The sequence below is a fragment of the Dicentrarchus labrax genome, unplaced genomic scaffold, assembly GCF_905237075.1.
Source record: "Dicentrarchus labrax unplaced genomic scaffold, dlabrax2021, whole genome shotgun sequence".
Classification (NCBI taxonomy): domain Eukaryota; kingdom Metazoa; phylum Chordata; class Actinopteri; family Moronidae; genus Dicentrarchus; species Dicentrarchus labrax.
Genome location: NW_026136714.1, coordinates 8726418 through 8753927, shown reverse-complemented (window position 1 = coordinate 8753927; position 27510 = coordinate 8726418). Strand labels below are relative to the sequence as shown.

General features: G+C 39.6%; 1 protein-coding gene and 1 long non-coding RNA gene across 7 annotated transcripts; one reads left to right on the top strand and one right to left on the bottom strand.

Annotated features, from left to right (window-relative positions):
• Positions 1-1014: 1014 nt before the first annotated feature.
• On the bottom strand, positions 1015-26686 carry ap1b1 (adaptor related protein complex 1 subunit beta 1). 5 transcript variants are annotated; one of them, XM_051423636.1, is made up of 24 exons: positions 26627-26686; positions 23538-23598; positions 22217-22322; positions 21974-22109; positions 21162-21407; positions 20733-20923; positions 20413-20634; positions 20165-20285; positions 19952-20047; positions 19543-19658; positions 18220-18385; positions 17355-17453; positions 16254-16513; positions 15692-15899; positions 15452-15472; positions 15133-15219; positions 14490-14519; positions 14257-14394; positions 14020-14165; positions 13802-13931; positions 10883-10967; positions 10334-10420; positions 9627-9781; positions 1015-2517 (listed from the first exon to the last, which is right to left on the bottom strand). In XM_051423636.1, the coding sequence occupies exons 2-24, from the start codon at positions 23572-23574 to the stop codon at positions 2443-2445; spliced, it is 2958 nt and encodes a 985-aa protein (XP_051279596.1). In that variant the 5' UTR covers positions 23575-23598; positions 26627-26686; the 3' UTR covers positions 1015-2442. The 5 variants fall into 5 exon arrangements, with proteins under 5 accessions (XP_051279596.1, XP_051279597.1, XP_051279595.1 ...); XM_051423637.1 differs by having other exon boundaries at positions 26545-26641; XM_051423635.1 differs by lacking the exon at positions 26627-26686 and adding an exon at positions 26313-26461.
• LOC127376607 (uncharacterized) lies at positions 24704-25771 on the top strand. Of its 2 annotated transcripts, none has more exons than XR_007887545.1 (3): positions 24704-25172; positions 25335-25466; positions 25662-25771. It is a non-coding gene; the product is annotated as an uncharacterized LOC127376607 (long non-coding RNA). The 2 variants fall into 2 exon arrangements; XR_007887544.1 differs by having other exon boundaries at positions 25335-25565.
• Positions 26687-27510: the final 824 nt, after the last annotated feature.

The window sequence follows — 27510 nt, the reverse complement described above, 5'->3', positions numbered from 1 at the left end:
TTACTTGTAGTGAAGTAATTTTACCCTGAGGTATTGCTACTTTTACATAAGTAAAAGATCTCAATACTTCTTTCATCACTGGTTATAAATACCATTCAATAAATGTTTAAAAATACTGCTTATAAATGTTAAATAGGGTAATGTTATACTGTAAATTTGATTCCTTAAAGGCCAACAAATAAAAACTGTACATATAATTGAATAACTGAATGTATAATTTAATATAAAAATGTCTTTTTGGATTCCATATTTTCAAAACCCTGGCTATAAACCTGGTTACACTATTGTAAATAAACAGTGTAAAAATAAAAAAAGTTTCTAAGTATTAACACGGTTAAAAGTTTGGGAGTTAATAACCTCCTTTATACGGACTGAGCCTTTACCAAAACGCAGTGCAGCGGCGCCCCCTGTTGGACTGCATTCATCACATAGGATCGATATTATAGATCATTCATTAACAACAGGAGACACTGACACTTGTTGCAGTTTTGGACTACTCACTCCATTGTGTTTAGTGCCCTTCATCATTCACAGAGGAACAGATCTGATAGGAGAGGTGTTTGTCTTCCCAATTAGGTGATGCAGTTGAAATCCTAGTTAAACTTTCCCCTGCAGCTCGGGACTTCAAAGACCCTGACACCGATTCAGAGGAGCTGCTCCTGCACAAAGATGCACTGGGCTGTGGATAAACCTCAGGCTCCACTCGTGGACTTTGTATGCAAAGCTGTGAGAGGCGCCTGCTCCAAGACGTTGGAGCAGAGCTAAGCAACCCATGAGAAGAAACATGAATGCGTCAGAGGTCATGAATGATTATAAAGCAGGTTGTGTGAAAACAAAGCACGCTGGTTTCCAGGGACTTTGGGAATGTGAACTTTGCCAAGCAAATAAAACTGAGATAACATTTTTGCGTCCTGTGACACAGGGACTTGGCTGACTGTGCCATTCTTTGCACTGCAATTTTTTTACCTTTATTCTGTCATAAACACCTCAATACTAAAGAAAATACAGAAGATGTGAATTCATCAACTTTTAATAGTTCTTCTTCAAATGATGTACACACAATGAACAAAATCATGTAAATCAAGAGCATCTGATTAAACATTTCATTTTCTTTTTTTAAATTTTTTTTTACAGCATTTCATATGAATCAGCTGTCACCTCACACAAAGACACACACTCAGAATACACAGGCACCTCTGTTGTAATCTTTACAAGGTGTTAAAGTGCATACATCCTGTAGAGCCGATAAAAAGGGCTTCAGTGTAATGACTCAGAGTCTGCAGGTAAAACAAGGACACTGGATGTTGTTCTAGCCTTCTTTCAGCTAAGACACCTGCTACCTGCACGCACACTTATTACTCAGAAGTAAACCATGACATCATGAGTTTAGAGAGATCTCACCTGAGCCTTCATCTCAGGTGGCCATGGTACTCCAAAAGCTGCTATGAGGATGCAGAGGAGCAGAGAGATCGCTGGTGGCTGTCACCGACACACCTGAGGCTCTCTCCCAGTTTGCCACATGTACACTAACAAGACTACAAACACAAATTAAACCATGGAATGACTAAGTAAGAGAGCAGGCAGTGGACGACTGCTGCTAGTCTATAAAATGTCCAGATATTGATGTAAAAATCAAAAGAAAAAACACACACCAACAGATTCCAAGCACACGTCAGACACTGCTTTCAGGGATAGCAGAGGATCCGATCCCACTGCTAACTACTGACACAAAGGAAAACTCTACAAAATGACAAAGACAACAATAGTGTAGTTTGTAAGTATTTATGTGTCTCTTCTAAGGCCCGGACAGCCACCTTGCTCTTCACACAGGCGGAGGGAGAGTTAAAGCCTTTTTTCGGGCCGCATTTTATTCGAAAGATCCCTAAATAAATACGCCGACAGTGATGATTCACCTGCTGATTGCAGACACTAAAAATAGACTCCAATTTGCAGAGAAATGGGGCTAGATGATGATTAAAGAGGCTCATGCAGAGGAAACAGTCACAGGAATACAAGTCATACAGCCGTCTGTCTCCAAAAGAATAAAGGTCATCACAAGGTGGCCCACGCAGGGACGAGTGGAGGACCTGCTCAGGGTGACAGTGTTCATTCAGAAAATCTATCTTGTCCTGAAACTGAAAATTGTCTGTGAACAAACGTACAAAGAGGGGACAGAATAGCCAAAGGCAGTGAACCAGAAATTTCTGCAGTCTCAGGGGGGGGCAATCACTGATGGGGTCAAAATGGGACAAAAATCATTATTAACCATCCTAATTAAACAGCTTAATGACATACAGAGTGCAGCCTCCAGGCCCAGCACAGCAGGAAGAGGCTCCTGCCCTCCGTGAAGTTGTAACATGTTTTGAGGGTCAGGTGAGGGAGAGCAGGAGAAGGTGCCAGGAGTCTGTGAGGGCAGCGGCCGGGCCGATGTAGCGGTGTTTTTCAGTTCTTCAGAATCGCCTCGTAGCTCTGGAACACACACTGGGAAACCTCTGGAGCTCTGCACTTCAGAGAGATCTGAGGGAGAGAGGAGCAGGGTTGAATTTGATTTGACTCGTAAGGAAGTCTGTTAGAATTCAAGGTTTTGAAAAAAAATCAACAGAGAACAGGTTTCATAAATATCTGCTATAGGACATACAGTACAAAAGTTACTACAGGCAACAAGATACACCAAAGATGATTATAGATTGAATTTGTTAATGAACGATCATATGGAGACACAGCAGTTGTTTTAATGACAAACCATATAACAAATTTAAGAGAAATGTGAAGAAGAATCATATATCCGTAATGTTGTTGAGCTTTTGCATTGTTTGTATGGAAGCTCATCACTGCCCGTAAAATGAAAAATAAGATGATATTTTAGACTTGTTAATGTTATGTCAAAATTATGAGATAAAAAATTAATAGTTGAGATAAATAATTAGCTTTTACTCTCCAGTGGTATGAAGGAGGCTGCAGAGAGTTAAAGAGTGGCCTATCAGTCTCGTATAGTGTCAATATGATGGAGTAATAACAGGCTAAGCTAATGTGGGAACTTGATTTATCTATTTATTTTTACCTTAATATAACTGGCACAGCTTTAAACAAAGGGAAAAGTAAAAGAACAGGTACTTTGCAGGCTCCCAAATATTAAATGGTGGAACACTTCGAGTCTTCATGAGGCAAACCTCAGACATCGTATCATCATATTTCTTTCAGTATCATAAATGAACGGTTAAGAAGCAGAATAAGGAGAAGTATCTAGGACCTTTTTCCAGGAGACAAAAGTCATCAGAAAAACCTTAATTGAGTCTTATCAGAAAGAGACAGACCTACAGTCAGAAATACAGACACATGAACACACTGGAGAAAATAGAGGCAGCCTCTCCACTCTTTGATGTTATTCTCAGCTGGGAGAAGGTTCAGGATTTGATACAGCTCCACAAATTGATTTTCTCCCCAATCAACAATCATGGTGCAGATGTTACTTCTTCAGATCTATAAAACAGACTCTTTACAGGAAATACAAGGCATTTGGAAGTTTGGAATAATGATGTCTATACATTTATTACCAAACACAAAAGACAGTGATTCTATTTATTTTAAAATATTTCACTAATTAATTGCTGCACAATCAAAACCAGCTGTGCTTCCTCTCTTATGATAAATGGAACCCTTTAATAACCCATGTGTATTAATTAACTCAATTAATTTGAATTTACATTTTAAAACAATGCAGAAGTGGCTGAATGGAAAAATAAAGATACGAATGTTATAATGAGGGGATATACAGCTGTTGAGCACTCTCTAATACAAGAACACAGAACATGCAGATGATGTTTGCTCATAAGAGGGAACTTAATTCACTCACAGCATTTCATCAAAAAAGACAAATTCAACGAAATAGCTTCTTATACTGTCATGTATTTTTAGGTATGTAAAACAAAAAAACAAAAGGCACAATAATGAGACCCATGCAAGCTGTTATTTGTTTGTTATTCATGAACAACTGTTATTGCACATAGGCAGACTATTTGATATAGTCTCTCTTTTTTTTAGGTTTAGGTTATCTTGAGGCGCTATTTAAACAATCTGTAGCAGATGATCTAAAGTGCACAACACCTGTCCAACTCCACTTTAGCTAGTTAAACGGTGCATAATTTGGGTGCAAAAGGTTTTTTTTTTTTTCTTGTCTCATAATTATACCAAATGTGTTTTGGGCATAACATGATTTAAACCAGGTGCATCTGCACTAATGCTCTGTCTCAAGCTGGCTGTCACTATGTGCTCATACCCCAAACAGAACTTTAAAAGTATGAGTGCTCCACTAACTGAAAAATACTGAAACTGTACTGATCTTAATGCATCCATGACCTGTATGTGTCCTGTTACGCAGAGCACCATATTTCTCCCCCTGCAGCTCCACGTTTGATACCTTACAAAAATAAAAAATACAACCCCCAAATCAAAGAGATCCCATCCACAACTTCATTTGACTGCATATGAGCAAAAGCATATTTAACTGAGGATAAGGAGCGCTCTATGTCCCTGTTTGTGCAACAAGCAGAGTGTAAACAGCTTATGGACGTGCCCATGTAGACGCAACTTACTGAATAATTCACCCTTTAAATAGCAGGAAAATACAATCTTAAAGGTATTTCCATGTTATGCTACTTTATACTTCCAAGAAAACATGCTGCATTTTTCTTCCCCTGACAGAATCTCACACACACACACACACACACACACAGACACACACAGACACACACACACACACACACACACACACACACACACACACACACACACACACACACACACACACACACACACACACACACACACACACACACACACACACACACACAGCAGCTTTGCCTCCAACTCACAGTGTCTTCCTTTCAGGTTTCATCACTGTCATTTCTTAGAATCACATTTGTTCCACTGGAAAATTGTTTCGGGGTCACAGTGCAAGTTTGCCTAATATAGCAAGTGCAGGCCCTCTGTGGCTGGTTTTGAGTGACAAATACAAACGACGCACAAAGACTAAATCCAAGAATATAATGCCCAAGTACTCCAGTCATGTTTGTTTTTAAGGCCTCAAATCTCTCTTTTTGCTGTGGTTCTGAAAATGGGATCTAATGTCAATATTCTTCAATGTAGCCTCCAAGTTTGAAATTCCATTATTGTGACATCGTTTTCTCTTTTGAGCTTGGCACCATTATTATAATCAATAAATACGATCAGACAAAGACAACGGAGCTGCAGTGGAATAAAGCAATAATACGGCACAGCTCCCTAAGTGTTGCCTCTGTGCACTCAGCACTCTTTACTAATGCATGCTGCTGCTGCTGGCAACATTTAGGCAGCCGCACTCCTGTCAGCATGGGGTAAGAGATATGAGGAAATGCGGATGCTTTAGCCACTGTGTAGAGCCTGCTATTAACAGAGCTAGAAACTGCAGCATTCATGTGTTCAGCTTGAGGCTTGATGCTAGAATATTAGTAATATATTAGCAGTAGGCAAACGAAATCAGAGACATAAAACAGAAACAGGGAGCTACAGTAATGGTGAAGGAGGATGTAATCACCTGAATGTGTATGGCAGGAATGGAGACACTGAATTCTTATTTTTATCCAGCTTTGTTTCATCATCCCAAGACAATGAACTTCAAGAATTAAGTCAGTGGAATCATATATAATGGGAAGGTTTTTCTTTACAACCAAAATTCTGCATCGCTGCGAAACACTGCAGGAGTCTTTGGAAAAGGTTCATAAATGGGGATCTGGACCCGCTGCGGTTCGATAATGCAGCAATGCAGAAATGCAATAGAAATATGCCTACTCAATGCCTGATTATGGTTTGATAAGTATCGTAATCTGAACATCTGATAAACTTAAAGACAACAATGTTTACTAGGGGAAAATAAGTCAGAATAATGGTGTAGCTCTTGTTCTACATCATCAACTTTATTTGTTAACTTGGGGTAGGCAGATAAAAATCACACCTTTTACCAATGAAATAACTGGACAAGTAATCAATTCAGTTAATTTAATACCTGAAAATCACATTGTTTCAAAAATCATATACAAATTCAATAACAGCACACAGCAGTTCCTACTCAGTTATTTGTAACACTTCCCACAGATGGTCTAATTCTGAGATATTGAGGGGATAGATATTACGGTATAATGATATCAGATATGTTCCTAGTTTTAATCAACAAACAGATAAAGTGAATCTGTTTCTGTAGAGGGACGGCAGATATATTTGTGTGTCGGGCAGCACTTTGGTGTCCATTGCTGTGTTGAAACTCACTCTAACTAAAACCCTCAGAATTACCAGCTCAAGAGGTGGGGAGAAAAAAAATGAGACAACATTACTGGTCTCATAGTTGCCATGGGGACAGGAGATGGCAGATGAGAACACCATGCTTCATGTCAAAAAGATAAGCGGTGTCCCAATTCTCCACTATAAAAACTATAAAGTATACATGAGTTCCGATGGAAGTCAGTCAAACAAAATTTGAAAACTTAAAGTGGCTATAATCTATACTGAACACAGAGTGAACACAGAGGAGCGTTCAGAGTTGATGGAGACAGACAGAGCTAAAGAGAGTGAATACTGGTATTTACCAGGTAGAAAGAAAAACTACTTCTCAATAAATATTGTTCCCTAACAGCTGGGTGTGTATATAAGCAACTATTTTATAATGGTTTTGACATATCAACTTAAAAGCTGTTGATATGTCACAACTTTTTTCCATTGCAGGTTTAAAGAAAGCAATAAAGTTAAATTTTCCAACTGCAAGCTCCTCTATTTTCATTGTGCATTGCATTGTGGGGTAACAGTGTCCATTAACACCATTTCTAATGCACTACATCGTCGAACCCAGCTAGAATCAGCACACAGTGTGTAATTGGGACACAGCTATAAGTAGTGAGGCATCATGGGACAGCTGAAGTCAATCAAGTTTTTGAGATATCAGAAAAACATTAAAACAGCATTGGTGAGGAGCAGAAAAAGCATACGTGTCCACTCGATAAATTATAATTCTTTTAATGTCTTCAGAAACCAAAGAAAATAAAATAAATACGCGATGGCAGGGCTGTTCTTCTTAAGGTCTAAAAATAGCTGCTGACAAAAGGCTTCAGCAGCTCGGCTTTAATGTGCCGTGCCAAGAGAGTGCAGGGACCATGCAGCAGCGGGCAGCTCAGAGAGACGAGAGTGCACACTGTACATGCAGCACGGTTAACTTGTAAGTCTAGTCTTCTCCTCACTAAACAATTTATGATCCATCTGCCAAAAAAAGTAGAGGAGCCTTTCCAGCCCCAATGAGGAACAATTTGAACATAAAAATTAACATGAAATCAAAATGCCAGAAGGTGTACGGAACAGAAACTCCTCCTGAATTAATGAGGTTACACCACAAATGGATGCACAGGGGAAATAAAAATGCAACAAATCAAGAGCGAGAAAATGAAAAATGCACACCGCCTCCAGCCGAAACAATTGAAACACAATAAATACTCACTAAAAAAAAATACTAAATAACCATTAAGTAAAAATCAGCTTTTACGTCAGTCAATTAATTTCAGGAAATACTTCTTAAGTCGTATGTTTCAAATTCTCGTACATCAGGTTAGGCTACATAATGACGTACAAAACTGAGGAAGGTGTAAATCATTTTAAAATTCTGAAGATTTAGTGAGCAAGGGCTGACTGACTGACAAATTAAATAGTCTAGACAGGAGAAAACAAAAAGACAGTTATTGCCACCTTATAAATAAAAACATGATTCGAGAGCAGACTGAGTGATGAGCAGGGAGGGGAGTCACATCAAGGTCATCGTTTCTCGACTAGTCATGCAGAATTTCTAAGCCAAACACAATCCATTAAGAGCGGAGGCCGTGGCGCACTGACAAAGCAGAGACATACAAGAACACAATGGACAACACAAACATGTGCGTGCAGACAAACACACAGTTGAGTCACCAATACTAGTGACACACTCCAACCACTGCACAATCAACAAGGCCTCCCACCTTCAGCACCCTCACCACTCATTAGTGCACATCAATCTCCATCATGTCTCCGTCATTTGTCTCCATCAATGACAGTTAAATGTGTAGTGATGACAGTATTTTGTAAACTACATCACACTCAATTAATTTATCAAGTCAGGCTCTACTTTGTGCTCAACTGTATATGAGAATGTACATGAGAGAGACTATTTTGGATCAAAGTTATGGAAGGTCCTAGGTGGATGGTTCGGTTCAGTAATTTTAATATTATAATATGATGGGGCAGATGTCCGATAGCAAACATATCAAAATGTGCGTTTTCAGTTAAAATGGTGGGTATGATTACTGCCTCCGATAACAAGCTCCAGGATTTAAAAGGGTTAATTCAATGAAAGAGATGGAGGCAGGATACAGGATTTGAGTTAGGCTCAGGGGGGCTAAAAGCCAGCCTTGGGCCTGGAGGGCGTGCTGGAGATATCTCCTTAATTTCTTTTTGCAAATGTGAATGCAATACCATGCTCCATGTCGGCTAGACTCGATCCTGAACCACAAAAGTGACGTTGTTTTCCTGTCTAGCATACCAATGGGAGGTCGCTGTGCTATAAGGCTACCATTATAAATTTGGAAGTTATTATAGCAAAAACGAACGGCACTGGTTTATATAATAACTGTCCCTTTATTCCAAAAATTGTATAAAAAGAAAGAGAAGTTCATTTAATGAAGCAATGGAGGGCTGGAGTAGATGAACTTAGATGAACTCAGTTAAAGAGTAACCGCCTGTACGAGACGCTCTAAGGAGTAAACCAAACGTGCAAGGCTGGCTTCCTATTGGTTGGGGGCTTTTGACAGATTTAAAATCTGCAAGCACACAGTTTGAGCACAAGCACAGTAAATCTGAGCACAAGCAGGAGCTTTTTAAGTGCAAGGGCAGAGTTTTGATGGAAAGCATAAAAAATCTGAACGTGAAATCAATATGTCATGTTCTCGAGTCATGTTCAAAGACCAGCTCTTGAATGAAGACGGGGGGAAAAAACCATAGGGTATGTGATTGATTCTGGAGAAAACCAACACCATGATATAGTGCGAACAAAGACACAGCAAGTAATCAAACAAAAGTTAGCTGTGCTGTGGGTTTATTGTCACTGAAGTTGCTGCTGTGCAGCCAACATGGAGAGAAGATGAAACAGTTTCGCAGTACCAGCACACCAGCTCCAGACATCAATGAGATACCAATCTCCTGCAACTATAGCTAACATCACAAAAACAGCATATCTTGGCAAACTAGAAAGTGTAGAAAGTGAGCTGAATGTCTGTGGGCAAGTCATTTCACATTACCTGATACACAACTCATGGCTGCAATAGTGTTGTGTGGCTCGGTCAGAGACACTATATTTTGTTTTCCATTTACAGATCCCGGGCTGTGTACAAAGAGCGAAAGCTAGCGGACCGTGAGGGGGATATTCACTGAATTTGACATAAAGACGTGAATGGATTAGAATCGCATACCCCACCTTTACTAAAATACTAGAAAGAGTCTTCCACTGTCTATTTCTTTTGGTAATAAAAAGCGATATGGTTTAAACTCATGAATTCAGCTAACACAACTAGTACTGTACTCACCGTGTAGTTTGGGTTTCCTGCCTGCACCCTCAGCTCAGCCAACACCCAGATGCCATTGGTGAGTTTCATTGACTGATACAGCATGTCCTGGCCCTCCACTGTACGCTTGGCTATGGTGAAGACGTTGCTACCCTGCAGTTTGTTGGAGGCTGCATCTGTGGATGGTGAAATTAACACAATAAAGTCAACATTTTAGCTGTTTTAACCATCTGAATAAGCTACTGCTCATTTATAGTATTCAGTCATTAAACAGTCATTAAATGTACCAGACCATGCAGGATTTCTATTTCCCTTATCATCCCCTAATATTTCACCCCAAGCCGTCTGTGCTGCAAAGATGCAGTCACTAATTCAGAATAATCCTTTCTCCTCAGCCTCTGTCTTGCTGCTGTGCCCCAGTAGGATGTGAAACCCTTTCTCTTCGTTCATGAAGAAGAAATTTAATCTGTGGGGGGAAATCTCCATTAAGCTGTCATTAGGAATTCTTCTCCAGTTCAGCTGCTCTCACGCTTGTGTGAAACTAAATTATCACACGTAAATAGGGACTGCAGCTGATGAGTTCTCATCAAATACAATTTGCTTCATTAGTGAGGATCTGTATTTGAAATCGCCACTGCTCTGTCGGGCATATTCACATATAGAGAAGTTGCAGGATATGGCTGCACAGGGTGGTGTTTATTAGGTATTCTCTTTTCATCCCCTATTACCTGAGTTGAGATGGCAGTCCTTGATCTGAAACTGCGCCTCATTGTCATTTGGAATGTCTTTCCATGTGGCGAGGAACACCTGTCGCTCTGTGGAGACACAATCACTGGATGAGTCCAAAGACACATGATGAGAATAATAAAAATAAATGATAAAAAAAAAATAATAGTGTGTGAGTACTTTGACTCCACACAAGATTTCGTGCTGAGGCTCTGGAGCATTAGCTTGCAACCACTGGCAGCAGTCCTGCTGCTTCCCCCATCACAAGGCTCCACAGGGAGAAGGGCGAAGAAGTTTTCACAAAATAAATAATCAGCAACACACAGAAAAAGGAAAAAGCCCCAAAAACAGCACTGGTGTAGAATCTAGGAGCAACTGTGCAGCCCCGAGAGCAGAGCGAGTGCAGGCAGGTGGATCATCACACACATTTACGTCACTTCTTCACATGCTCATAATGTGTCCTTGCTGAAGGACTGACGTCAGTGTATGTTGTTGACGTCAGCAAGGTTTTGAGGCCTTTGAATGGAGAGATTTAGCCAAGAGACACTCACCCATCTTCCCGTCCTCTACAAACAGCATGCTGATGGGGTACTGGCAGCTGAAGTAGAATACGTCAATGTTGTTCTTAACGGCCACCTGCGAGGGTGATTACATCGAAGGAAGGGGGTAGAGGAGGACGAGAGGAGGAGAAACAAGCAGCAATATATGGGTAATTACTTTTCAAGTGCCCTTCAAGGATGGCATTGGTGGTTTATGTGTGCCGTTTACTGAACAGGAGGGCTGCAATCCTTTAGGAATCTCAGACTCACAAACTCACTCACATGTATCTTACAGTAAGCACAAGGCTCCTATTTGTCTATCAGCAACTGTTAGTTACAAGCTAAATATAAATATAACAATTTCTACAAACAGCCTTCAGAGAGTGGCTTGCAAGAGTATATAAATAAAGATTAAAATATAAGGAGATAAGAATAGCAGACAGTGGTTAAAAATAACCTACAAACAAATAAAGATAACACACAAACAAGAATGACAAGCGAGAGAAAACAGAAATAGCACCTAACAGCAGCTCTGTATTTAAAAAAGAGAATCAGTGCGTTAGCCTAAGCTCCTCAGGCAGGACCTTTTACAATGAATGGGCCTAAAAAAACAAGATACTGAAACACGAGAACAGCTGTGGCATAATGAAGGCACCTGAAGTAACAGGCGGCCGGCAGTGATATTGATCAGGCTGCTCAACAACGAAGTGCTGGGAGTAGGACAGTAAACTCAGCCGGAGGATAGCAGAAGAAAGACCCCGTGAATAATTCATTAGGGCGTCTTATTCCTGGGTGCAATGCAGGACTGCCGGTAACACGGCGAGTCAGACTACACAGAGCTTCATTCAGTATGTTTGTAAACTAAAAGAGCTCTACAATAACCTATGAGAGAGGGTCAGACACAAAATCCAACTGTAAAGGCTGTGGTGTGAAATCATTTTTGACATATTGTCACAGCTCTGATGTGCTGCACTGAGTTAATCTAAGAGACTAGTGGTTCCTGAACTCTGTCAGGCATCTATTTAGCACATAAAGACGTTCCCAAATTCTCCTGCTAGCTGGGACAGCACACCCTTTTTGAAGTACTGTCCACATTTTGGTTTGCATTATTTATCTCACTTAGGCTAGTAGTTCACATTCACAATGAACTTTGAACCAAAGCTGAAATTATTAATCTATTGACTGAAAATTAATTGATTTGTTTTTGTCTGGTAAAATGGTAAATTGATTTGGTTCCAGCATCTATTTCTTTAATATTCAATGTTTTCTTAGGCTTCTATGAGTCAATAAAATATATTTGAATACGTTAACTTGGGCTGCAAACAACAAAATAATTTAATTAAACGATAATGAAAATCATCCTTAGTTGTGCCTGCCTTAATTTAAGACCGTCACACTTACATAGTAAGAAATTAATTATATTTGTATTTAACATTAAGCCTCACGGGACAAAGAGCACCTCTGTATCACACAGCGAAAGCCATACATTTAACAAGACGGCTATAAACAATGACATTTAGTAACTAAACTCATCATTAGACAACATGATCTGTTTGATTCGGCTCAGCAGGCAACAGCGATTTATTCATTGATCGAAAACATTGTACAATTACTTGACAGACCTTTCACACATTTCTAGTTTCTTTGCTGTAGTGCCAAAGTATTTATACAGCCTTCTCCAGTTAGAGAACCACTGTATGAGACTACTTTTTTCGAAATTCTTTCCTACTGAATAAGCATACTGTATATGAACCAAAGTCACCACTTTCATTAAATTAAACTGCTGTGTCATTGCAGAAGGAGCTACAGTTGAAAATAGCCACGAAACTTGCACCCAAAGTTATTTAAGCATTTCCCTAGAGTGTGTCCATTTGTCATAAAAGGGTTTTACTGACTGTAGACTACCTTCAAAAAACTCTACCGCTACCACACGAGTAGTTAAAAGAGCACTCAAAAAATAATAATATTCAGGACATTAATCAATACATCAATACAAAAACCACACAGAACCTCTCGAAATAAAATATCTGAGAAAATGTCAGAACAATAATATGCATCAAAGCAGGGCCTAGAAGAAGCAGAGTAGAAAGGTTAGCAGGGCTACTGAGGCCAGGAGAAACAAAGGAGCCATGTGTTGTGTGACCACTAATGACCGCCCCCACCTCTATCATCCACCTTGACGCTCTTATCTTCTCTGTCCAGCTGCACACAGCAACCAACCGCCATTCTGCCCAGTTAAAAGAACCACCCTGATCAAAAACAAGCCAGCCTCTGTCGTTCTTTTTATTTACAACTTATCACAGCCGTCCTGAAGGCTGTTTCATGTTTTAATTCCGTTTTATACGCAACATGGGAATTCAACGGTATAGCTGAATAACAGAGGATGCATTACTAATCATTTAAGACACATGGACAAAACTTAATGTCTCAAGAGATAGAGTCGGGCCCTTGAATATTTCAACCATGAAGCATTTTGATGTTTTCGTTCAGTAAACTTGGGATAAATGAGAAGTTGAAATACTGCCAACTTTAATTTGGAATTTGACAGATTAAGCAAGGGAATGTTTTTATTCAATTGCCAAAAACTTAACAAGCAGCCATGTCTGCCAACTCTGTTGACATTACAATGCATCTCTGAAAGAGTGTTGTCACAATGTTTGAGGCCCGGGGGGCCAGTAGGAAGTCATGTAAGGACAGCAAACTTGAGGCATCAGTGTCATCATAAGGCCAGTGTTGAAAAAAGTTGGCAAACATAACACTTTACTTCTAGTCTGTACTTGACAGCTGACAATCATCTTGTCGACAAGTCCTATCACTGTCACAAGTGTGATGCTCAAAAATTCAGTCCAGAGTAGGATTCATGGAAAAGAGAAGTAGAAGCAAGGAAATATTCCTACTATTCAACCAAAATAAATATAGTGAAGGTGTTACCTGCAGGTTACTGAGAGGCTCCATCTTCATGACAGGTCCCACAGTACTGAGGGGAAGGGCCACTTCAATAGTCTGGTTTGGACTAAGAGGAGTGAGAACCTGGAGTGGACCAGCCGGAGCAAGACCAAAGCTACAGGGGAACACAGAAGGTGAGGGGAGTGTCACAGAATGTGTAAATATACAGAAATCTCAGCACATTACTTGGCAAGTGATCTCACCTGTTTCTGTTAAACTGGATTGCAAAATCAGTCATGACACTCATTGCTTTATTAGTGAGGGTCATCTCCATTTGGATGACACCAGCACGGCGGGCAAAAGTGCCGGATATCTCCAGACCCTTGGCCTTCATGGCTGGAAGCCAAATCTGAACATAGACAAGATCGTTATTTTACTAGCGATCCCATCACTGCTGTTACATAATTTATTATGTCTCATCCCATCTCAACAACACTCACTGTTTTAGGGGGGCTGTAGGCTCCCATAGGCATACCGACTCCACCTCCGAGATCAAACAGATCATCCAGACCGCCACTCACAGGGGCACTGAAAGAGGCTGGCATCACAGCTGGAGGAGCACCAAAGGCAGCCCCCATCTGTAGGTCACAAAGCAACATGTTACCCTGAAACATTCAATGTCATCTTGTACTGAGCAATCAAAGCCCAACAGAGTTCAGACAAAATGACTTACAGCAGGACTTCCTCCAAGGTCTCCGCCAAGCTGAGTTGGGGGGGAAGCACAAAAAAAATGTGGTTATATACTGGTGCAACATTAAATATTCTGCAGGGTTTTTAAAGAGGATGGATGGAGGGGTGTGAGGGTCTAAGAAATGTCTTTCCGTGATTAATGACAGCTATGGGTTTTACACTAATAACAAGCAACAGCAAGAAGGAGACACCCGTAAAGGAGAATTTCTCCTCTTATGTAACTGACCTTTTACTGTCCACACAAATCCGACTGAGTAGCTACTGAAATCCAATAGGTTTTCTTCAAATGCTACTCACTAAATGTGTCTACTGTGGTGATGAAAAGGTTGGGGATGCAGTGAACAAAAGTGGTGGTGCAAAAAATATAGTGGTTCCATACAGTGACAAAGCTAAACTACTTTGTATGGAAGACAAAACTTTCATATAAAAAAAAGAATAGGAGAGATTTACAAAAAATCTCCCCTAAATGGAGTGGGGAAACATAAACAATGTAATATAAAGTGCAAACAGGCACAGATGACAGCTGGGGAAGACTATTCAGAGGACACAGCAGTACAACAGGGGACAAGAGGGGGTTCTAGGCTGGTGCTGGCCTTTACTGGTCCAGCGTGGTCCCCTGGACCAACCTCAGTGGGGCTGTAATCTGGGGGCGATGGGGACTGATGAGAGAGCTGAGGTGACTGAGGAGTGTCCGTCCGCAGGGGAATGGGTGGCTGATTGAAACATCAAACACATTGCAGAGCCCAGAGATAAGAAAAGAGATGGACTCAAGGATTTAACAGCATGCTTACTGTAGATATCATAATAATAAAAGATGATAAATGATGAATGAAAATGTCAGACTGATGCATGAAAACTACAGTAAAACAGCAGTGATTAAATTGATCCTCTAACATGGCCTGCCATGACTTATAAATGCTGTTCCCTCTCCCTCCATGTAGTTACCGGCTCAGACTCATCCCCCATCTGCAGGTGCAGCGTTGAACAAAGAAAGGAAAACACAAAGGGGTCAAAAGAAAAAAAAAAAGCACCAAAAGGCAGAAAAAAAAGACAAAATACAAATATACATTACCGTCATTGGGTCCCATTGTCATTTAGCCTGTTTTTGAAATCAACTCAAATGCGTTATACCAGCCTTTGAACACCTGACAGCTTCTCTCAAACAGTAGTGTGTAGAGGACCTACCAGGCTGTCCAGTCCTCCTCCAAGAAGGTCCATAGCACCCATCTGCATCCCAGAGGAGGGGACTGGAGGTGGTCCGGAGGTGGTAGGAGGTGTCAGGTCCAGGTTAAGCAGATCTCCCAGGAGGTCTCCCTGGGATGGGATGACAGCAGGGGGCGCCTCAGAAACTCCAGCAGCAGAAACTGTGTCGGGGCTGTCAACACTCTCCCCACTAGTAGAAACAAAAACAATTAATATAGTTATGCATTTTAAGTCATTTATTCAATTACCATTTTGTAGACTTTATATTCCTGGTGATTTTCAAACATACTGTAGGCCTAATTTGTCATTAAACTGCTGATATAGGTCGATCCAGTCCACTGAGAAAAATAGCATGTAGATGTGATGAGTTGTATTCAAAGGCAGGAAGGAACAGAGAATAACTGCACAGCTTGACATTGCTGGAAAGTGTGTTACTCAGCAGATTTGAAGGGAAACATAATAGTAGAGTCTACAAGCTGGGTCAGCTTATGTAAAGAAACCCCTTTTCCTGCAGTGTTTTAAAAAAAGAATGTGCATGACTCACGATCCAGCACTGCCAGGGAGTCTCTTATGCTGAACGCCACGACTGCCCTCTACAAAGGCACTGGGAGGCTTGTGGTAGACAGAGGCCAGAGTACCAATGTGGCAGATAAGCTCCTCCAGCAGTGTGGGCTCAATCAGATCTGTCTCCTCAGAGATCAGGGGCTTCTCAGCCAGAACCACCTCCTTAGCGGCCACGGGGTCTGTGGAGAGCAGACGCCAGTAGATGTAGCCACGGTCCCTGAGGTCTGGGTTATCAGAGTCCTGCAGAAAGAGATGGAGGCATGAGGGGGATCGATTATTATTCACGGAGCTTGTTTAATAAATACTTATTGTTAGACTCTTTTCTGTCTCGGCCCCCGATGTGAGAGACTGTGCAGTGATTCAAAGATATCAAAAACTAAGCCAACCTTGGTAGTGCTAGGATTTGTATGAGGCAACCTGACAGTACATTTTATTTAACACTGCAGTAAAATACTGTATTTTGAAGGTTCTTTTAACTTACGAACTGTATTTTTCCGTAATGTTTGTTTACATCTGTTTCATCCACAAACAGAGTTACCAGTTTATTACTGTAGATAAATCTATAGAATTACAATGGCACAGAGAATATACAAGCCCTGTAATACATTCATTCTTTGTGAAACTTATAATGTTCTGTATTTAGTGACACTGTGTCAGAGAGACGTTGACACAACTCTTTGGTCGTTATTGAAACCCCAGCAATCGGTGTTGTTGCATTAGACTGCATCATATCAAGGTGTTGCGATATTCTGTCATCCTTGTGTACATAGCTGATTGGAGGACAAGAGAAAAAAGGCACCAACTCATAATAAATATGACATAATAATTTGCTTATAATACTGCACAGAATTTTCTGTGCTACGTAGCACCATTAAAACACAATTAGTAAGCTCAAACCACTGCAGTCATTACTGAGGGTACTGCAAGGCTCAGATCCATACTGCCATTAAAATACTCCTGTGTCCCTAAAGGATTAAGAAGCAGAGAACTTGTTGGAAAAAATACAAAAAGATGGCAGGAACGTAAAATGTATGTGTCGAACTGCGTGTGTGTGTGTGTGTGTGGTTTTTTCCCCACTTACCTGTGTGGCTAGGCTCAACACCTGCTGCACTAACTCCTGGGTCTCTGTGGGCTTTTTCAGGAACAACTTGACGATTGCGGTCAGTAGCTGCAGCTGCACCTATAGGACACAGTTAAAGCATACAGAACATGCTCACATACTACTTTTAAATGCAGCTGGTGCAGGTACAATTTAGTCTAACTTGTAATACAGTGGCAAAGTGAATCTTAAAGATGATCTTTTAACAACACAAAATAAACACCATTTCAACTCCTTTACTTCTCAGTGCTTATGTTTCCCATGGATGACACACCCTGCTAAACAGTAATTACTTCAACTACTAGTTTAATCTGCAGTTAATAAACAACAGCACAAAAGGGAACATTTTATGCATTATGCATTTCATTCTACCCACAAATCACTTAATCAGAAAAGCCTCTCCAAGGCAATAATATGGGAATCGATCTATTACTTAGAGGGAGCCATTGAAGCAAGTAAAACAGAGTATAATCTCACAACAAACTGTGGCAGAACACTCTGAAGAGTGGCTTGTCTACAAAATGTATCTGAATATAAAAAGTGTTCCCATCATTATTATTTATATTATGTCTTCCCATTAAGGAATACAATCCAAACTATTTGACTCGTCTAGGATTCTATTTCTCTCTCGATTACTACAAATTTTGTCACTTAAATAAGACCAGATGTAGGATAGTACTTTGTATATGGCATGCCACCTCCATTTTCAGTGCATTGCAGCAGCTAATCACAGGCTTTAATTTTTTCCAACTAGTGTGCTACTTACTGCTGGCATTAGCGCCACTACCATTAAAAATTGACTTCATAATATTAAAATAAAAACCTCCCAGTACTCTCGTAAACACACCTGAGTGCTTTCATCGTGGAAACCCTCCAAAAAGCTCTCCAGAAGCTCATCAGCATTGTCAATGCGCTCAGCATACTCTCCCACAATCCAGATCATGGCGGCACGTGCCTCCGGCTCATCCAGGGAGTCCAGGTTCTCACACAGAGTGGCAATCACACTCTCGTACCTGGACAGTCACACAAAACAATATTACATGCGGTCAAATATTGCAAATATATTAAAAGAGACAAAAACAAATTACTCTCATTTAGTCAATGACAATTAATCTATTTCTGACCACCAGTAACAGAAAAAACAAAAACAGTAAAACAAGCTGACAGACTAACAGCCTCCACGTGTGACCAGCTTATTAAACATAAACATGGAAGCAAACTACTGCCTACTTTAAACACTCAGGAGACACAGAGCAACATTAGCATTACATCAGAGTTGTGTATTCTGGCAACCTGACAAATGCAAATCCAATATTCAATGTTCTTTTAGCTCTGGGTTTGTCCTTGGGTCTTTTGCTTGCTAGATGTTCAATTAGCCAATGTTTTCAGCAGGAGTGGTTGAGGTACTTCTGATGTGCATAAAATTCTTGATAATAACCAATTCCATTTACATAATGCTTTTATTACAAAATATTCTGGGCGGAAAGATTTAGTTGATGTCTAATTAATAGAAAAAGCAGAAGTTTGAGTGGGTAGTGACTCATACAGCTAAAGGCTTGAGCCATGCCGAGCTGGAGGCTTTGCAAAGCTGCTCCCTTGGAGACTCACGACTCCACAGTGATGTGTGGGAGAGGTTTCTGTCTGGCACATGAATCCACTCTGTTGGATCCACGGCAGAAGTCACGCTCCGGATGAATCCACCTGACCTTTGACCAGGTGCAATCAAGGCAGAATATGGATAAGGGCTTTACACTACAAACAATCTCTGTGCTACTGAGATTTTTTTCTTGTCTAAAAGCTCTTTTGAAGGCCTTTTTCAATAAATGCCAATTTGAAAACACTTCAGACGCTTCACGTCTGTGTAATGAGCTTTCCCTCTGCCCATTTAAAGGCAGAGAGAAAATAATCTGAGTGTGAGTGAAGTGGAACTGTCGGGTTTTCTGCTTGTGTATGACATTTTGTGTGAGTCAATACTATAGCTCAGACAACAATGCAAAGCATTAAACAGAGCACACAACATAATGACACTAAACAGCAGCCTCACAACAGAATCACCTACCTTAAGTGTCCAGTTCTATTTAATGTATTATAAATACAGCAAAGTACAGACTCAACATTCTGTAAAAAAGAATATGAAATTGACCACATGAATGTCTACAAAGGAACCTACTTGTTGGGGTATTTGCGGAAAATGTCCTTGATGACGACAATGGCCTCCTGCACCACATAGTTGACCTTGGTTTGGATGAGGTCGAGCAGTGTGCTGACACAGCGCTCTGCTGATTGCTAATGAATGGAGAAAAAAACAACTCTTTCATGATAGCCCCACAGTTTGAAAACAATATAAACAAATAAATATTAAATGTGTGCATATGGTATGCATAAAAAAAAATAAAACACGTGCCACAATATGGAACTAGTTTGCTTTACAACTGTGGCACATCAGGGAAAAAAGTGATCTGACTGATCTTAAGTAATAGTAAATATGAACAATAATGCTTTGTCATCGAACTGCATAGATGACACAAAGATCTGACCGACAAAGCATCTGGTGACAGTATGACATCATCTCTACCTACCTCTACTTTAATGGCGCAGCGGCCAATGGCTCTGACCGCTTTACGGACAAAGTCCACATCCACTTCAGTGGCGTACTCCTTCAGCTCAGCCAGCACCTGAAGCAAGAAAGAGGAGCATTAGTGTCACTCAGACATCACATTCATCTTGTGAAGAATATCTAGATGCAAGATAATAGTCTTATATCAATGATGTAATGGCTGTTGGTGCATTACCTGAGCAATATTGGCTTGAGATGCTAGGCGAATCATGATATCCAGCTTCTCCAGTTTGACATATATTGGGTCATTGTATTTTACAAAGAAAACCTTCATCTCGTGTTTCAGAATCTCTGGGCTAAAAAGGAGCATCAACATTTCTTAGTTTTTTGTGGCAATGAACTAAAATACAATAAATAGAAAAAGTATCCAGCTGAAATGTACCATTAAATGTAAATGTAAAAGTAAATGCAACTTTTATTTACCGTCTCTGTACGATGAGGTTGATGTTTCTGAGGGCCACATATTGCAACTCCGGCTCAGCAGAGAGGAGAGTGACCAGTGGAGGGGCCAGCTTCTTCAGCAGGGTGCCATAGTAGTCCAGGTCTTTGGGCAGCATCTCCATGAACTTCATCAAAACTTTAACTGCTGACAACACCACTGCAGAGTTGGCATGTGAGAGCCGCGGAGTTACACGCTCACAGATGCTAGCAGATGTTTGTGATGTTGGGAAAGAGAGAGCAGGAAATTACACAGGGTTTATTGGAAATATTTGCTAACTGACATGCAAAGGGCTTCCTCTTACCTTTGGGACTCACGGTCATCACGAGGTGTGTAATTGGCCAGGCAGTCGAGAATGAATATCTGCCCCCACTCTGTGCACTCATTTAAAGCTGTCAGCAACTTATTGATGGTCTGAGGGTTCAGGTCCAGTAGGTTACTGTTGGGGTGAGACTCTGCTATCTCAGACAGCGCTGCCACTGCATTTGCTACAACCTAAAGAGAGACAAGTACACAGATAAATGCCGACAGAACAACAGTAGCCACCGGGTATATTAAGATATAAAAGAGAGGTCATTGAATTAACGCAATTCTGGCAATATGTTCAACATTTGTATGCCAAGACAGGGCTTATCAGGGAAAGGCAGAGCAGGGGCTTGTAGCTTGTGCCATCCTGTGTAAGACATCTGGCTGGGTCAAAAACCAGCTACTAGGCTGCCTAAAGGAGTCGTACCATGGGGTTGGAGTCCGATATGAGGTCTTTAAGGGTGTCAAGGAAGCCCTGGTCCTCCACCAACTGGGCGTTGATATCATGGAGCTTTGCTACACACACAGCAGCTGTCTTCCTCACATATGGGTCTTCGTCCTTTAGGCATTTCCTCAGGGGCTCACAGAGGTACTCTGTGATCTTGTCCACACGGATGCAGCCCATTGTACGCACAGCAAGGGCCCGGATTAGAGGGTTAGGGTCTTCACAGTCCTAGGGGGGTGGTACAGAGAGGTCATAAGTTTTGTCACAACATACATATATATATATATATATATATATATATATATATATATATATATAAATAATACTACATTATCCGAGACATTTTAAATGTGTCAGACATTTGTTATGTGCATTAGCACTCTGTAAAGAATTAAATCATCATATATTGAGCAATCACTGCTATTGCTTGATGAGAAAATAGACAGAAGAAAAATCTATCTTTAAAGGATACTGATGAGGTTTGCTTAATTATCTGATTGAAGTCAGAGAGATTCAAAAGGAAAACAATGGGAAGTCCCTTCACACAGCTGTACAAAGTGCTGTACAAAGTGCTGACCAAAACAACATGCATGAGTAGGTCGAAATTAGCATTATTCATCCTCCCAATCATACAGTGCAATGCAAAAGAGATTTCCTTTTGTAAATAATAATTTATTTATTTAATAACTTTTTGACACATTGCATGTAAATAATTACTGTACCTGAATGATAAATTATGAACATATGATGATTTAATATAGATTTTTACACATTTATGACACATTAAGCTTTACCTTTACAAAGGTGTTAACAGCCATGATAGCCATGTCTGGCTGACTCTTGGCATAGTTCATCAGGTAGAGGTAGACAAGCTTTTTCAGTTCCAAGTTGTCCGTCTGCATGCAGTTCACAACATCTGGAAACAGGGCGCTGGAAGGGGGGGGCAAGGTTTTAGGTGATTACTGACTCAAAATGGAAGGTGATGTTTTACAGTACATTATTCCAGTGTGGATGTGTCTGAGTCTTCTCTGGCTCACCTCACATCCTTGCCCACTGTCATAGATGCAATGACCTTCTTCACAGCCTCCTTCTTCTTCTCTTTCTTATCACTGTTTAGCTCTGCCTTGAGCTCAAAGATCTCCCCTGTACACACACAGAAAAAAGGAAATCATACATAATGTTCTAATCAAATAATCAAATAATCCATTTGTGATGTAGGGGGAATGAGCAACATCGCCCTCTTTTCACAAGACATGCAAAATTGAAAGAGGATACTGACACAAAATGTAGAGTATTCCCTTATCTATCCAAAACTGCTTATAAATACAGAATGGGGACACTGACATCCTCAGCAGTTTCTGATAGTGGAGGGTGGTTTTCTTTATCAGGGGTTTAACTGTACAGGCCACAAGCACTTGATCAGAGTGCATGATAGCTGCTGCACCCTTTAAGCCTTCGAGTGGTCCAGCGATAGAAAGCTTTTATCATAAAGTTGCAGCAGGATGTTTTCGTTTGGCATTATTAGTAGCTTAACAGCAGCACACTTACAGCTCCAGTTTGTAGGGTAGGTAATGTATTGAGTAAAGCCTAATGTTATCATGTGATCGAGGATGACAAAGAATGTTTTTGTTGCTTTGTACAGAACTGAAAGAGACTCAACTATATTCAATTTACATTTTAATGCAGTGTCACTGATGTGCCTACCTGCATGAATTAGACTATAACAACAAACACTGACAGTACAGTGCCTATTTTGAGCTTAAATTTTAGTCTACCTACTTAGAGTTTCCCAGGAATTGTAAAGCACTAATCGCTTCCAATCTCCTCCAAGATGTTAACAACAGACTGCAGACAGCAACATTGGGCAAATGCACAGAAAAAGCAGATAGCAACAGAAACCTTTGTCTCAAGCAATCCTAACAAACATGAGGAGTCTATACACTAACACTTATAAGTGTCTGTTTGCATTGTCTAAGCCCTGTGTGTGGGAACATGCACAGCTCTGGGTTGTGTGAGAGGATCCACACGGGCACAACAGGAGGCACAGCAGGACGGTTAAATCTCTGACAGCTAATGCTCAATATGTCTAATCTGATTTACAATAACCGAGCTGTTCTTGGCAACAACAACAAAGCAGGGTGATAATAATGTCTTTGGTTTAATTTTCAAGGTCAAGCTAGGTCAGTAAGGTAATGGGTAAATATACTAAACAACAAAAAGTCCAGGTCCTGCCTTACCTTAAAACAATGCATGGATGCAAGCATTGATTCGAGACTGGAAACAATTGTGACTTGTCCCTCAGTGGTTTACAATTTAAATAATGTATATTATAAATTAAAAAATAATGAGATATTTGACCTTTCTTAGTAGTGGTGAAGTACTTGGAGTCCGTCATCTTGGATCCAAATTGTCGATTCTCCTGCAAAAGATAGAGAGGGTGACAAAGACGATTGTGAAATCTTTTCCTGAGTGGAAACTTGGAGCATCACAAGAGCAACAGGAAACACTAGAAGTGCAAGCACAGGGAAATAAAAGGAATTCCTGTCTTCTGCTGAACAAATGGCAGCGATGCATCAGAAAAGAAAACAATAGTTTTTGATAAGATAACACACACTAATATCTCCTCTTTAAACTTGAATCTTCTTGGTCAGCAGGTATGTGGCCAACAATATCTCTTTTATCGAGCCCTAACCCTAACGTTAACTATATGTATTTCCTGTAGTTGATTTCCACTGTTGACCCAGCACCTCTTTGTGAAAGAGTTTCTCCCATTTACACAACAAGACTTCCTGCTATAAAATTTGTGCAACGTGGTGTAAGTTAAAGGGAAGTTAAGCCCAAAAGAAAGGAACAGAAATTCCCATTAAAAAGTGAAACAACAAGGTGAAATAGAACCGAGATTTACTCAAAAACCTTTGACATTTTTTGCCTTATGAACTGTATCGTACTTTAAGAAACATATAGTTTGTGTGTGTAATAATTACACTAACTGGCTCTTTTGTTGTTGCCCTGAATATACAGTGTCTCCATTTAGTGTCTCAGTGTATCTTCTCGTTACAGTGTTAATGACAACACACTGATGTTGCTGAGAATTATGCTTTCTTTACTCGGGGGTCATCATGTATAGTTCTATATAAATATATATAATGATTATGATACTTTATTGCCACAATACATGATGTAAAACCCGGCAGTTGCATCTAATGAATGAAATACACAGCATCTCAATCAACATTATTATGGCTAACAGCTAATAATTCATTAATTTGACTGACCTATTTAAATCAGATGCTACTGTAGACAGCTTTCATAGTTTTTCTTGACCATAATAAATCAATAATCCATAGCTCCAAAAGTGTTTTAAGAATAATATTAATGATTATTGCCTTTATCAGTGTGGATATAACAATAATACAGGTAGTTAGTGTGAATATAACTATAATAATACAGGTAGTAAGTGTGAATATAACAATAATACAGGTAGTAAGTGTGACTATAACAAGAATACAGGTAGTTAGTGTGAATATAACTATAATAATACAGGTAGTTAGTGTGAATATAACTATAATAATACAGGTGGTTAGTGTGAATATAACTATAATAATACAGGTAGTAAGTGTGAATATAACTATAATACAGGTAGTAAGTGTGAATATAACAAGAATACAGGTAGTTAGTGTGAATATAACAAGAATAATACAGGTAGTTAGTGTGGATATAACTATAATAATACAGGTGGTTAGTGTGAATATAACTATAATAATACAGGTAGTAAGTGTGAATATAACTATAATACAGGTAGTAAGTGTGAATATAACAAGAATACAGGTAGTAAGTGTGAATATAACTATAATAATACAGGTAGTTAGTGTGAATATAACAAGAATAATACAGATAGTTAGTGTGAATATAACAAGAATAATACAGATAGTTAGTGTGAATATAACTCTAATAATACAGATAGTTAGTGTGAATATAACTCTAATAATACAGGTAGTAAGTGTGAATATAACTATAATAATACAGGTAGTTAGTGTGAATATAACAAGAATAATACAGATAGTTAGTGTGAATATATCTATAATAATACAGGTAGTAAGTGTGAATATAACTATAATAATACAGATAGTAAGTGTGAATATAACTATAATACAGGTAGTTAGTGTGAATATAACTCTAATAATACAGGTAGTAAGTGTGAATATAACTATAATAATACAGGTAGTTAGTGTGAATATAACAAGAATAATACAGATAGTTAGTGTGAATATAACTATAATAATACAGGTAGTAAGTGTGAATATAACTATAATAATACAGATAGTAAGTGTGAATATAACAAGAATAATACAGATAGTTAGTGTGAATATAACTATAATAATACAGGTAGTTAGTGTGAATATAACTATAATAATACAGATAGTAAGTGTGAATATAACAATAATACAGGTAGTAAGTGTGAATGTAACTATAATAATACAGGTAGTTAGTGTGAATATAACAAGAATACAGATAATACAGGTAGTAATTGTATTTCAAATAACATTAAATTGAATGAAACTTCATGAAGATGCCAGCAGAGAGTTACTTGCTATAAAGTCTGAATGAATGAGGCCTATCAGTTACTAACGTTAATTTGCTATTACTAACAATGAACAGCGTCTACCAATTACACCACCTAATCGATCTAACGCTGCAGTGTCATCATTAATCGATCCTCAGGTAGCTGTCATCGTCAGGAAGCCCTGTTAGCCACAAGTCAACCAAACACACAACCGACGACGTAGCTAGCAAGACGACACTCCGGATTATGTTTGTGCGATAATTCACGCTGCCAACGAGCCACACCAACACTGAACTAACTCTCAACTCTCAAACAAACTCCAGGCTAACATTGTGAGCACTTCACAACAGCTGACTTTGAGTTAAGCTGCTAACTTTGGCCGAGAGAAAAAAAAAGTGGAGGAAAGGTTCGCTAGCTGGTTAGCATCCGGGCTACCGTGACGTTAGCGGTTAGCATAGCATAGCTCGAGTGTGTACAACACTCCTCTGGAAGAAAACTAAACCTGTGTAACTAACGACCACGTAAAGTTGGTTAAATCAGTCCCGATAGATGTGCAATCAATTACTCACGCATAGCTGGTTCGCCCATTCCTGCATGTTTGCAGTAGTTACTGGTTAGCTGAAGGCTAAAAGGCTAGCTGTCTGCTGCAGTGTGCCTGTCAGTGTCAGCTAGCGCCTGGCCACTTCTTTTTTTTTTTCTCTAGCTTGCACAGCTGAGACATGACCTTCTAAGTACAGGCTTAAGGAAACCTTTTGCAGGGATAGTTAAGCTCTTAATCTATCGGCCCGGTTTAAACCTTACCCGAGGAATTAGCGTAGCTTCTGGAGTTAAAATTAGACTCGCCAAGCAATGAATTTGGATAGAAAAGCCACAAACATCTTACCGTGACAGGCGTAGTAGGGGCAGTGATGGCCTTCGTCCCCTCCCACTTGATTTTACTTCCGTATTTCCACAAAATAGCGTTCGCAAACAGACATCAGCGTCAGATTTCATTCACAGAGAGCTGCTCGGTAAAGTGCATCAACAAATATGTTCCTCTGCGCACTGTTGGGATGTTGCAGGTTTATATACTGACCTCTAAAAGTTCACAACGTGAAGAAAAATAAATAATATATAATATAAATTTAATGATGTAGCTATGGTATAAGTAATAGGTGTTTGTCCTTTAATTTAAATAGAGTGAACATGAGAAACACCTCTGAGTATAATGCAATAATCAACAGCACCACAAACTGCATTCATTAAGGTAAATGAACACCTCTCTATTAACAGTTAAAAACAAAAATGTGACACTATAAACTTCACAAAGGTAGGTTTTATCATGGGACAGTAGTTTTAGCTAGCTTTATTTTACCAAATAAACACGCTAAATGGAGGTAAAATTGCATTTTTTAGACCTATTTCCAGGTAAAATTGCATTATTTCCACTTATTCCCAGGTATGATTGCATTTTTGTCACTTATTTCCAGGTAAAATTGCATTATTTTAGATCCTATTTCCAGGTAATATTGCATTATTTCCACTTATTCCCAGGTATGATTGCATTTTTGTCACTTATTTCCAGGTAAAATTGCATTTTTTAGACCTATTTCCAGGTAATATTGCATTATTTCCACTTATTCCCAGGTATGATTGCATTTTTGTCACTTATTTCCAGGTAAAATTGCATTATTTCAACTCTACACATACTCAAAGACGGGGCAGGGTATATGACATTCAGTTTTGTTGCATTTTCTAACTTCACACTGCAAAATCTGCACAAAGAGA